This window comes from Penaeus monodon, chromosome 4 (genome assembly GCF_015228065.2).
Source record: "Penaeus monodon isolate SGIC_2016 chromosome 4, NSTDA_Pmon_1, whole genome shotgun sequence".
Lineage (NCBI taxonomy): Eukaryota > Metazoa > Arthropoda > Malacostraca > Decapoda > Penaeidae > Penaeus > Penaeus monodon.
Genome location: NC_051389.1, coordinates 59720324 through 59732823, shown reverse-complemented (window position 1 = coordinate 59732823; position 12500 = coordinate 59720324). Strand labels below are relative to the sequence as shown.

The 12500-nt window shown below is 39.1% G+C and overlaps 1 protein-coding gene across 1 annotated transcript in view; it reads left to right on the top strand.

Annotated features, from left to right (window-relative positions):
* Positions 1-1643: 1643 nt before the first annotated feature.
* Positions 1644-12500, top strand: part of LOC119572633 (otoferlin-like) — a gene marked incomplete in the record, with an annotated part of 132351 nt that continues 121494 nt past the window's right edge. The window contains 2 exon segments of the mRNA XM_037919738.1: positions 1644-1779; positions 11886-12074. Of these exon segments, the coding sequence (XP_037775666.1) occupies positions 12045-12074 (30 nt within the window).

The following is a 12500-nucleotide window of genomic DNA, read 5'->3' as shown; positions in this document are numbered from 1 at the left end:
TATTACTATTATTGTCATTATTGTTGTTATTATTATCATTATTGTTATTATTATCATTATCACCATCATTATCATTGATGTTGATGATTATACTGATGGTAATAGCAATGATAGTAAGAATATTAATAATCACTGTAATAAGAAACACAAAGTCTGTTCCATTGTTAAAAAAGTGAAAGTTGATATTTACAGAATGTTTGAGGAAAGTTCGAAAGCTCTCGGTAAATGTCAAACAAGTTACAGCAACAGGCGTATGGGATGGGAATATGCAAATTAAGCTTGTGCGAGTATCATGTCTCAAGTTGTTTTTGTTTGTTTTGTTGTTTTCTGTTTTCACAATTGTTGGAATATGACGTAATTAGTCTTTCCTCCGTTTTATTGCTTCTTTTCTTTCTGTTCTTACCATCGTCTTCGTCTTTTGGTTTCTTTCTATTCCTCCCTACTTATTTTTTTCTACTTTTCTCGGCCCATTCTTTTTTGTATCTTACTTCCCTTTCCATCTCTCTGCCTCATTCTCTCTCTCTCTCTCTCTCTCTCTCTCTCTCTCTCTCTCTCTCTCTCTCTCTCTCTCTCTCTCTCTCTCTCTCTCTCTCTCTCTCTCTCTCTCTCTTTCTCTATATCTATATTGCTCTCCCACTTTTCTCATTTTTTATTTTCCTTTCTCTCTTTCCTATCTCTCTCCTCCACTTCCTCTCCACTCTTATTCTCTTTCTCCCTCATTCCTTTCTTGCTTCTCCTCTCTATTATCTGCCACACTCTCTTTCTCTCCGCTCTCTCATTCTTTCTCTTTTTTCTCCTTCTTCTCCCCTCTCTCACTCTTCCTCTTCACTCATCGTCTCCCTTTTCTCGCTCTCTCTCTTCTTTCTCATCTATCTCTATTCCCCTCTCCTTTTCCCTCCTCATCTCTCTCCTTTCTTTCTTTCCCATTTTTCGTGGTGTTACCCACATAATCTCTTTGTCTCTCTGTCCACAGTTCTTTTCCCTCTCTCATTCTCTCTCCTCCTCCCTCGTGTGTTTCTCTTCCTTCTCCCTCTCCCTCCTTCCTCCCTTTCTCTTTCCTCTCTCTTTCCTCTCCCCTTTTCCGTGTTGTTATCCAAACTATTTTCTCGTCTGTGTGTCCACAGTCCTTTTCACTGATTCTCTCTCCTCCTCCCTCATCTATTTCATTTCCCTCTTCCCTCCTCTTCTTTCCCCCTCTCATCTCTCTCCTTCGCTCCTTCCTTTCCCGTTTTCCTTGTTATCCGAACAAATCCCCTTGTCTATTCTCTTCCCTCTCTTATTCTGTCTCCTCCTCCCACATTTATTTCATTTCCCACTCCCACCCCCTCTTCTTCCCCCCTCTCATCTCTCTCCTTCTCCCCCCCCCCCATCATCTCTCTCCTTTCCTCTTTCCTTCCCCTCCTCATCTCTTTCTTTCCCTCCTTCCTACCCCCCATCATCTCTTTTCTTCCCTCCTTCCTTTCGCCTTTTGTTATCCGAACTAATCTTCTTGTCCTCTTCCCTCTCTCTCCTCCTCCCTCATTTATTTCATTTCCCACTCCCACACCCTCTTCTTTCCCCCCTCTCATCTCTCTCTTTTCCCCCCTCTCCTCATCTCTCTCATTCCTTCCCCCTCTCATCTCTCTCCTTCCCTCCTTCTTTCCCCCCATCATCTCTCTCCTTCCCTCCTTCCTTTCGCCTTTTGTTATCCGAACTAATCCCCTTGTCTGTCTGTCCACAGGAGTGCCTCAGTACACAAGGATCGTCGAGGAATCTGGTGAGGATGTGATCTTCGATGAGGTGAGTCCTTTGGGTCCTTCCGTCGCCAGATCAGGTGAAGGGGAATGTTGTTCTTTTCGGGGTTATTAAAGGGTTGTTTTGTTTTTTATTTTTTTATTTTCTTATTTATTTATTTATTTTTTTTTGGGGGGGGAGGGTTAGTTTTTTTTTTTTGAGTTAGTTTTTTTTTTTTTGGGGGGGGGACTTTTGGGGTATTTTGTTAGAGGGGGGTTAGGGGTATTTTGTAGGTTCTGTGTTGTTTTACGTTGATTTCTTTTTGTTTTAGGATTGTGTGTATTATATGGACGAGGGATATGATAAGGGTGATTGCAAGATGGGACATATTTACGCATTTTCTCTCTCTCTCTCTCGCCCTCTCTCTCTCTCCCTCTCTCCCTTCCTCCCTCTCTCCCTCCCTTTTCTTTCTCTCTCACGTTTATGTTCACAAGTTCATTTAAAACGAACTGCTTACTTTTAACCATTTAGAAATACCAGCACTGCCTTTAACGTTTCCGGGCTTTAAATCTTCATTGAGGAGCACTGAACCAAGTTGAAAAACCTTTGCCTTTTACTTTTACACCAAGACTATGCAAACATTTTCTTAAAGTTGAAGCTAAGATATAATAGACAAAGAAAATAAGAATCTAAAAAAAAAATTATATAAAAATGTTCGTAAAATCATTACCACAAAAAAGGCAAAATGGGAAGAAAAGACGAATTAAAAAAAAAAATCCTTCAAGAAAATAGCCTTTAATTCCGCGAAGACTCGACCCAAACGCCGCTACTCACGGGAGGCTTCCAGCGGAAAGACTCGGCGCTAAGACGTTCTCGATGAGCGGAATCTGTGCTCTCGGGAACTCATTTCCTTAAGTCCGCTCGAGCGTCTTGGCCAAACTTTCGAAGGGGAGTTTCCGGGGAAGTGACTCGACATCGACGCTCGATTTCTCTTTCTCTTTTCATTGAAGTGGACGCTTTTGTGGAGCGATTTCAGTCCTGGGTGTATGTATGGGGTTATGATTCGTATGTAGATATGTATATGTATAAATAGATATAAATTATATATATATATATATATATATATATATATATATATATATATATACATGTATATATATATATAAAATATATATATATCTATATATAGAATACTATAACATATAATATATATATATATATAATATATTATACTATATATATATATATATATTATATATATATATATATATGTAATGTATATTATATCTATATATCTCTTTATATATATATATATCATATCTATATATGTTATATATATATTTATACTTATTTTATTATATTTTATATCTATATATGTGTTGTATATATCATATATATTATATATGTATATGTGTATATATATGTATTATATATTATATTATTATATATATATATATATATATATATACACACCCACACACACACACACACCACACACACCACTCACTCCACATCACTCACACACACACACACTACACACACAACACACCACACACACACACACACACACACACACACACACATCTATATTATATATATATATATATATATATATATAGAGAGAGAGAGAGAGAGAGAGAGAGAGAGAGAGAGAGAGAGAGAGAGAGAGAGAGAGATAGAGAGAGACGAAAACTTTTCTAATCACGACCCGCATGGACTTATTATCGCTCAATCATTCCACGAAACTTACTGCATCTATCTTCTTCGTCGTTTTCTTCTTCTACAATACTCCCTAACCAACAATAGCTGAAAACCTTATACAAAAAAAGCGTAAAAATATATATACATTTAACGAAATTAAGTAAAGTATTAAATTAATATTTTTATATCCATATTGCATCATAAAAAAAAATGAAATGATACCTATTTACTGACTCAATCCCACTAAAATAACACCAGAATTTCCATCATTGCTCCTGGAAGGAAGGCGACAGGAAAGACAGCTGATAAATAACGTAATTGGTAATTTGCCGAGAGAGAGAGGGCCTTCCCTGTCGCTTGTGGTGCGCTGGCGTTGCCCTTGTTAGCTGGAGTAATGGCCTGTTTTCATCCCAAGGCCTTGCGTGCTTTGGAGATTTTTTTTTTTTTTTTTTTTTTAGATGTATGGAGTCCGCTTTCTTCTTCTTCTCCTTCTTCTTCTTCTTCTGCTTCTTCTTTTTGAGATGTATGGAATCCGTTTTTTTTTTTTTTTTTTTTTTTGGGGGGGGTATTTTTATTGTTATTTTTTTAGTGGGGGTATTTATTTGTTTGATATTTGTTTGACATTACGTGATTGTGTTTCTCAACATCGCTGTTATCGTTATTGTTGTTTTGTTGTTATTGCGGTTCTTAATAGTAGTATTAATATCATCATTATTGATAGTGTTTTTGTTTTATCATAATTATAATTATTATCACCATTGTTATTATAGTTAATAGTATCATTATCATTATACTTAGTATTATTATAATTATCATTATTATTATTGCTGTTATCAGTATTACCCTAATTCCAATTGTTATCATTACCTTCATTATTGTCGTTAGATAAATCATTATTGTCATTAAGTAAAACGCGATCATTAAATACATTTAGTGTCATAATACTTAACTTCATTGTTGAATTCATTATCGTGAATATTGAGTTAACTTATACTTTCATCACCCACGTTAATACTATTCCTTTACATAGTTAATTGTAAAGCAACATGGTTATTTTCCCATTCAAATATGGGGAAAATTTGAATAATAGCTAGCGGTATTTTTTGTGTTTCTGCACCTTCACCTTTTTCAATATCCTGTGCATTATTACCCAATAACTCCGTAAAATGTGCATGGATATTATTTCCTGTTTGCTATAATGATAGTAATAACAATAATTGAGATATTTGTGGTAATAGTGATGATAATATTCATGGAGGGAGAGGGAGAGGGAGAGAGAGAGAGAGAGAGAGAGAGAGAGAGAGGGAGAGAGAGAGGGAGAGGGAGGAAGAGAGAGGGAGAGGGAGGAAGAGAGAGGGAGAGGGAGGAAGAGAGAGGGAGAGGAGGAAGAGAGAGGGAGAGGGAGAGAGAGGGGAAGGAGAGAGAGGGAGAGGAGAGAGAGAGAGAGAGAGAGAGAGAGAGAGAGAGAGAGAGAGAGAGAGAGAGAGAGAAGAAGGAAAGTTGAGAGAGAGAAAAAAAGGAAACACTTAAAGAAAAGACAAAAAACGAACCAGACACAGCAAACAAACAGACGAAAAATCCACAAAACAAAAGAGATGAAAGCAAGGAATCACGAGAAACAAACTCTCAAGTTCTCCCAAGGCCTCCTCCTCCTCCTCGATCCCTCCACCTCAGCCTATCACAGTCCACCTCCACCTCCCCGCCACAGTCCACCTCCACCTCCACCGCCACAATCCATCTCCACCTCCACCTCCACAATCCACCTCCACCTCCACCTCCACAGTCATCCACATCCACCGCCATTTACGGAAGAGAAGCAGATCAGGCGGAAGAGAACTCTCTCTGGCGATTTCGAACAGGGAAGCGATACGGTGTTCGGAACTGCTTCGCTTCTCACCGCTTCGTTCGTTCATTCTCGAGCGTGGTTTGGCATTTTTCTTTTCTTTTCTTTTAATTTCTTTTACTGGGTATGTGAAAGGTTGAAAGATTTTTCCTTGAAAGAAGAGGTGAAAATATATAAGAATAATGTTTTTGTTTTCTATAGAAAAAAAAGCAGAAAAAACAATAACGATACTAATTGAAGATAATTTTCCTTAAGGAAGAACAAGAACGAGAAGGAAAAAAAAAATGTCTAAAAGTAATGATAATAAAGTGTATAAAAATATTACGTAATTGTTAGGAACATTTTGTTTACACACTTATTTTCAAATGAGCTATCTGCATCAAAGGGATCCTAGCTCTAAACAGAAAATTTACACAATGGATGAAAACGAACAATATATAACAAGTATCCGATTTATTTCGAAACTGTGTAATTCGAATGAGCAATTTACAGTTATAAATAATGACAGTAATGACCTAAAAAGGAAGAAAAAATACCTTAATTAAAGTTTCATAATTTTTTTTTAAATTACCGTATGTTCCGTTATTTTAGTTAAATGAATGTATTGATTGAAAATGATACCTTTTTCGCAGGTGATTTCAGGATGTGTGTTTGCACGCCTTATTCAAAACAGCGCTGTTTAGATAGAAGCTTAGATGCTGTCGGCGAGAATTGAGTCTGTAATGTAAACAACAAGATTTCATTAATATCAGCGAGAGAGGGAGACGCAGTAAGGTAGAGAGACGGAGCGGAAGATAGAAAGAGAGACATAGAGAGAGAAGGGGGGTGGAGAGAAAACTAGATAGATAGATAGAGAGAGAGAGAGAGAGAGAGAGAGAGAGAGAGAGAAAAGGAGACAGAGAATGACTTAGATAAAGACAGGGAACGGGAAAGAGAGACAGTGAGAGAGATGTGAAAGGGAGCGAGAGAGAGTGGAGTGGATGTATTAAAATCTAACCAAAGCTGTAGGGAAGAAATTCACCCAAATGTACTTACGGTCATCTTAAAGGGAACAGGGAGCTAGACGTGTCATATCTGCGAGCACTGGAAAGGTACCGTGTCCTTGTATGTTTATCGTGTACATTGTATGACTTTCTGATAATAGGTAAGTTATAACTGAGCATTTTGCTTTATATCGACGAAATGCAATTCGATAACCAATTATTAGATTCAAATAATGATTGCAAAAATTCTGGATGTGTCATGATTTAAAGCTGTATGGAAATTGAATTATGTGTAAACTTACCATTAGAGTGTTTAACAGTGAAGCAGTATCGTATTTTGAATATGTACGGATATATTTTAACTTTGGGAATCTCTGATTATCTTAATTATAGTTGCATCTTAATGGTAATCAAGTGAGATTGAAAAAAATGACTTTGGGAATCTCTAATGATCTTAATCATAGTTGCATCTTAATGGTAATCAATTGAGATTGAAAGAAATATATAAGTATTCGATGGCAGGACCCGATAACCCAATATTTGGTTATATATTTTTATAAATGTATATGAAGGCAGCAGGCATGTATATTTTACTGCTTCCAATACTTTCTTTGTAGCCTGTAAAATCTGCCGGTGGTTGAGACTTACATTTATGCATGGAGAATGTAAAGGGAATTGGGAAGATGCGGAGGACCGGCGACCGAACTCGGAAGGACACTAAATGTACAAATAACAAGGACTTCAGAACCTGATTGTAAAAATGAGAGGGCGGAGAAAGAGAGAGAGAGAGAGAGAGAGAGAGAGAGAGAGAGAGAGAGAGAGAGAGAGAGAGAGAGAGAGAGAGAGAGAGAGAAGGAGAGAGAGAGAGAGAGCAAGCAACCAACAAATCATGAGGCGAGGGACACAAAGATAGGAATAACTAATACGAAAGAAAAATAAAAACAAAGAAAATACAGAAAAAATCACACTGATAAAGAAAACCGAGAAAAAAAGTCACCAAAACAAATTACTTAAAAAAACGTAAATCAAAGAAGTCGACAGAGAGACAGAAAAAAAAAACAAATTAATTAAAAAAAAAAAACAAAAGGGTAAACGATCAAGAAGGGGGAGAAAGGAGAGAGAGGACAACCCGGGGCGGCGCGGGGGGACAAAACCTCAAAGGACGGGGACTTGCCGTTTGGGGACTCGCACCCCGTGAAGTGTCCTGAGGGGAAATAAGGGAAAAAGGGAGGGGAGGGGAGGGGGAGAGGAGGGGGGGGGGAGAGACGGGAGGAAAAAAGAGAGGGAAAAGAAGAGAGAGGAAAAGGAGAAGAGAGGGAGGAAGGGGGGAAAACAGGGGGGAAAGAGAAGGGGGAAAAAAGGAGGGAGAGGGGAAGGGAGAGAGAGAGAGAGATGAAGAGAAAGAGAGACAAAGAGGAGAGGAGAGTGAGAAGAGGGAGGGAGAGGGAAGGGAGAGAGGGATAAAGACAAGGACAGAGACAGGGGCAGACAGACAGATAAACACCAACAAGAGGGGGTTGGGGAAAAGAGGAGAGAAAGAGAGAGAGAGGGAGAAGTGATGAGAAAGAGAGGAGAGAGAAGAGAGAGAGAGAGAGAGAGAGAAAAAAAAAAGAGAGAGAGGGGGGTGGAAAAAAGAAGAAGAGAGAGAGAGGAGAGAGAGAAGAGAGAGAGAGAGGGGAGAGAGAGAGAGAGAGAGAGAGACTTTATAGTGGCAGTGCTGCTTGAAAATTGGTAGCAATATGATAAAACAAGTGGGGGATGTTATCTTGTCATGAGACTGAACGAAGCTAGACTAAACCGTCCTCTCTTTCTCTCTTTCTTTCTCTCTCTCTCTTTTCTTCTCTCTCTCTCTTCTCTCTCTCCTCTCTCTCCTCCTCTCTCTCTCCCCCTCCTCTCTCTCTCTCTCTCTCTCCTCTCTCTCTCTCTCTCCCTCCCCGCTCAAACCCCCCTTCTTTCTCTCTCTCATTCCCTCTTTCTGTGTGTGTGTGTGTGTGTGCGTGTGTTTGTGTGTGTGTGGGGTTGTGTGTGTGTGTGTGTGTGTTTGAATGTGTGTGTGTGTGTTAGTGCTTTCACCTATCCCCCTAACTTCCAGTCGCTCAACGGACAGCATCACAATCCACATAACGCTAAAAATACATTTACCCTTTTTGCGCACAATCAAATTTTTTACTCAATTGCAACCCTACGATACGCTGTCACTGTTCTGTTATTTTTTGAAATTTTTTCCCTTTGGGGAAATTTTTCAAAGGGGATTATTTTTTCAATATGGGGGAAAAATGAAATCAAAAAGAATTTCTTGAAAAAATCACTGTTATAAAAGGGGCGTGGCCCATTGCAACAAGTTAGCTCCTGTTATAGAAATTATGGGGTATGCTTTTTTTCAATTGATTTATTACTTGGTTTGACTGGCTGTTGGTTTCTTTTTTTTTGGGGGGGGGAGGGGGGGAGGGGATTTGATCTCTTGAGCAATGGATATTTCCCTGATTAAGGTTAATGCTATTTTCTCTCTTTTTTCTTCTTCTTCTTCTTCTCTCTCTCTCTTTCCCTTCCTCTCTCTCTCTCTCTCTCTCTCTCTCTCTTCTCTCTCTCTTTCTCTCTCCTCTCTTCTCTCCCTCTCCCTCTCTCTCTCCTCTCTCTCTCATCTCTCTTCTATCCTCTCATCTCTCTCTTCCCCCTTCTCTCATCTCTCTCTCTCTTCTCGTCTCTCCTCTCTCTCTCTCCTCTCTCTCTCTCTCTTACCTCTCTCTCTCGCTCTCCTCTCTCGCTATCTCTCTCTCTCTCGCTCCCTCTCCTCTCCCTCTCTCTCTCTCTGACAAGCTCTCTACTCCACCGCAGTCTCTCTTCTCTCTTCCTCTCTCTCTCTCTCTCTCCCTCTCTCTCTCTCTCGGTCTCTCTCTCTGCTCTCTCTCTTCATCCTCTCTCTCATCTCTCTGCCTCAATCTCTCTCTCTCTCTCTCTCTCTCTCATCTCTCTCCTCTCCAGCTCTCTCCGCTCTCAATCTCTCTCTCTTCCATATCTCCTCGCTCGTCTACTCATCTCCTCTCTCCCCCCCTCTCCATCTCTCTCTCTCATCTCTCTCTCTCTCCTCTCTCGTCTCTCTCTCTCTCTTCCTCTTCTCTCCTCTCTCTCTCAATCTCTCTCTCTCAATATCCCTTCTCTCTCTCTCTCTCTCTCTCTCTCATCTCTCTCTCTCAATCATCGTCTCTCGTCTCTCTCTCTCTCTCTCGTCCTTCTCTCTCTCTCTCTCCTCAATCTCTCTCTCATCAATTCTCTCTCTCTCTCTCTCTCTCTCTCTCATCTCTCTCTCTCTCTCTCTCTCTCTCTCTCTCTCTCTTTCCTTCTCTCCCTCCCTCCCTCTCCCTCCTTCCTCTCCCTCAGGTTATTCCTTTCCTCCCCTCTCTTCCGCGAGATTTAATGGTGTTTGATTTTCGAGTAAAATTGCCGAAATTACTCACTTGGAATTAATCACATCCAGCCACCGGTAACCGTTTCTTCTTCTACTTCTTCTTCTGCTTCCTTCTTCTTCCTCTTCTTCTTCTTCTTCTTCTTCTTCATCTTCTTCTTCTTCTACCTCTGTTTTATTTTTCTGGTCTTTTCTCTTCCTCGTCGCTTTTTATCATCTTTATTTTTTTATTTTTTTATTTCTTTATTTTATTATTATTTTTTTTTTTTACAGGGATTCTCTTTCTCTATTTTTCGAATCACAATCTATAACGTGGAATATTATAGATTCAGTTTTCCATTTCAAGCGCGTTCAAGTGTGTGTGTGTGTGTGTGTGTGTGTGTGTGTGTGTGTGTGTGTGTGTGTGTGTGTGAGTTTGTAAGTACATATATATTCGCGAGCTTATATATACGTACACATATCCATTAGTGTTAATATAGACGTTCCGTTGCCGGGGGGGGGTGGGGGCAAACAGACAGCGAGCAAAACGAAAACAAACATTACAACGAAACATCAAAACAATGAAAACATGACAATACAACCGAACGTAAATCCACTTCCAGATATTTCCCGAGTGTAAGGTGAGGAAAATCTCTCTTGGCAGAAGGACTTATCTGTAGCTCATGGATTCGTTGTCCAATGCCTTGAGGGAATGAGCACGAAATGAAACACGGCTTGTTAAATTAATATTATTTATTGACGTGATTTTCTCGAGCGGTTTTTGTGGAAACTATTGCTTGGGTGGGTTGTTTGTTTGCTGTTTTGTTTTTGTTGTTTATTTTTTATTCTTGTTATTTATTTTTAGATTTTGTTTGGTTGATGTGTTTGTTAGTGTGGTGTGTGGTATTGTGGTAGAATTTTTTTCTCTCGTTATTTCTGTCTGGTAGAGAGTGAAATTATTTCCCAAACACTGAAGAAAAAATGAACGTAATTATTTCAGAATTATGTACCTTTCATAAAAACAAACGAGACAAAGACCGCATCATATCTTAAAATCAAGCGGAGCTTACCATTTACAAAGATCGTGACAGGATGCCAACCTACCTGCACCAGGCAGGGTTACCAATCGTTAATTATATATCAATCTTGAAATCCTAAATTCTTAGCAACTTATAAACCATTATGGCAACATTTCAATACAGCAAAACGATTACCAAAGTAGCAGTAGGATTACCATTATATAACACCGGAACATGCTTGCCATTTTTTACTTATCCTCAACAGCAGGCTTACCAACCTAATCGGCATTTGCACCCCTTTTCGTAAAAACAAAATTTGATAAAGTATTCGTTTTTTTGGGCGAAATAAAGTTGATAAGCATTTGATTCTGATTCCCGCGCAAAATTTGAATCTGTCCTTGTTACGTTGTCGCAGGAATTCTATTTGCGAAACCGAATTAAAATTTAGAATTCCTGGAGAAATGAAATGCGTTTTATTTTTCATTTCAAAAGAAAATTGTGTTCTAAAATGCTGAAATAGCGATTTCTTCTGTTTTCCCTCTTTCTTCAGCAGTGATAAAAAAAGGTGATTTACTGAGTCGAACGATCATTTACTTTTTAAAGTGATGGTTTGTATTTCACGAAATATAAATAAAATGCGAGACTCTGCTGAAATAAAACTGTTTTATTTTTATTTATCTTAAAAACAGTTAACTTTAAAATGCGAAAACCAACTATTTCTGTGTGCGTTATTTCCTCTCTCTCTCTCTCTTCGTCATCTCTCTCTCTCCTCTCTCGTCTCTCTCTCTCTCTCTCTCTCTCATCTCTCCTCTCTCTCATCTCTCTCTCCCTCTCTCTCGCTCTTGATGTTCAGTTTAAAAGGTATTTTACTTAATAAAAACGAGCTCCATTCTCATCATCTTTGTTTTCCTTCCATCTTTGATTCTCCTTGTCGGAGTAATTCTAGTGTTTCAGTAAAGTATTTCAATTCATATATCATACTCCGTCATATCACCATTATCACTGACTACATTATATATATATATTGTCAACATACAGTATACATACTGATTATTAGTACTATATATGATAATTATTAATATCACCTGCTGGTTATAACTAATATAATTTATCATTACATTGCAATATTGTATCTGTAATATATCATCATCCTTGCACGATATACTCTAGTCATAATCACAATGCAATCACCACAAGCCTATATCAACCTTTCTCTCAATCACCACCATTTCTCCCTCTTACAGGTGTTGGAGTGGCCCGTAGGCAGGTGTGTGGAACCCGGGGAGGAAGTTCAGGTGCAGTTGCAAGCCTACAACAAGTATTTTAGCAACAGGAGTCTTGCAAATTATGGCTTCGTGTTGCAAAGGCTGGTCGGCGAGGGCGCGGTGGTCGTCACTGACCACATGACGGACGCAAATAATAAACTGGTGAAGGTGAGGATTTTTTGTGTTTTTATGGTTGTTAGCTTTTTTGCTTCTCATTTCTCTTCTTCTGTTTCTGTCTTTGTCTGTCTGTCTGTTTCTGATTCTTTCCGCGTGTGCGTGTCTCTCTCTCTCTCTCTCTCTCAGATCTCCTCTCTCTCTCTCTCTCTCTCTCTCTCTCTCTCTCTCTCTCTCTCTCTCTCTCTCTCTCTCTCTTCGTCTTTCTCCATTTCCATTCTGTGGATTTGTTTACCTCGTTGTCTGTTGATCGGGTTTTGGTTTACCATTTGTTTTGTGTGTATTTTATCGTTTCAATATATATATATGTGTGTGTGTGTGTGTGTGTGTGTGTGTGTGGTTTTTGTGTTGTTGTGTGTGTGTGGGTTTGTGTGTGGGGGTGGTGTGTGTGTTGGTTTGTGTGTGTGGTGTGTGTGTGGT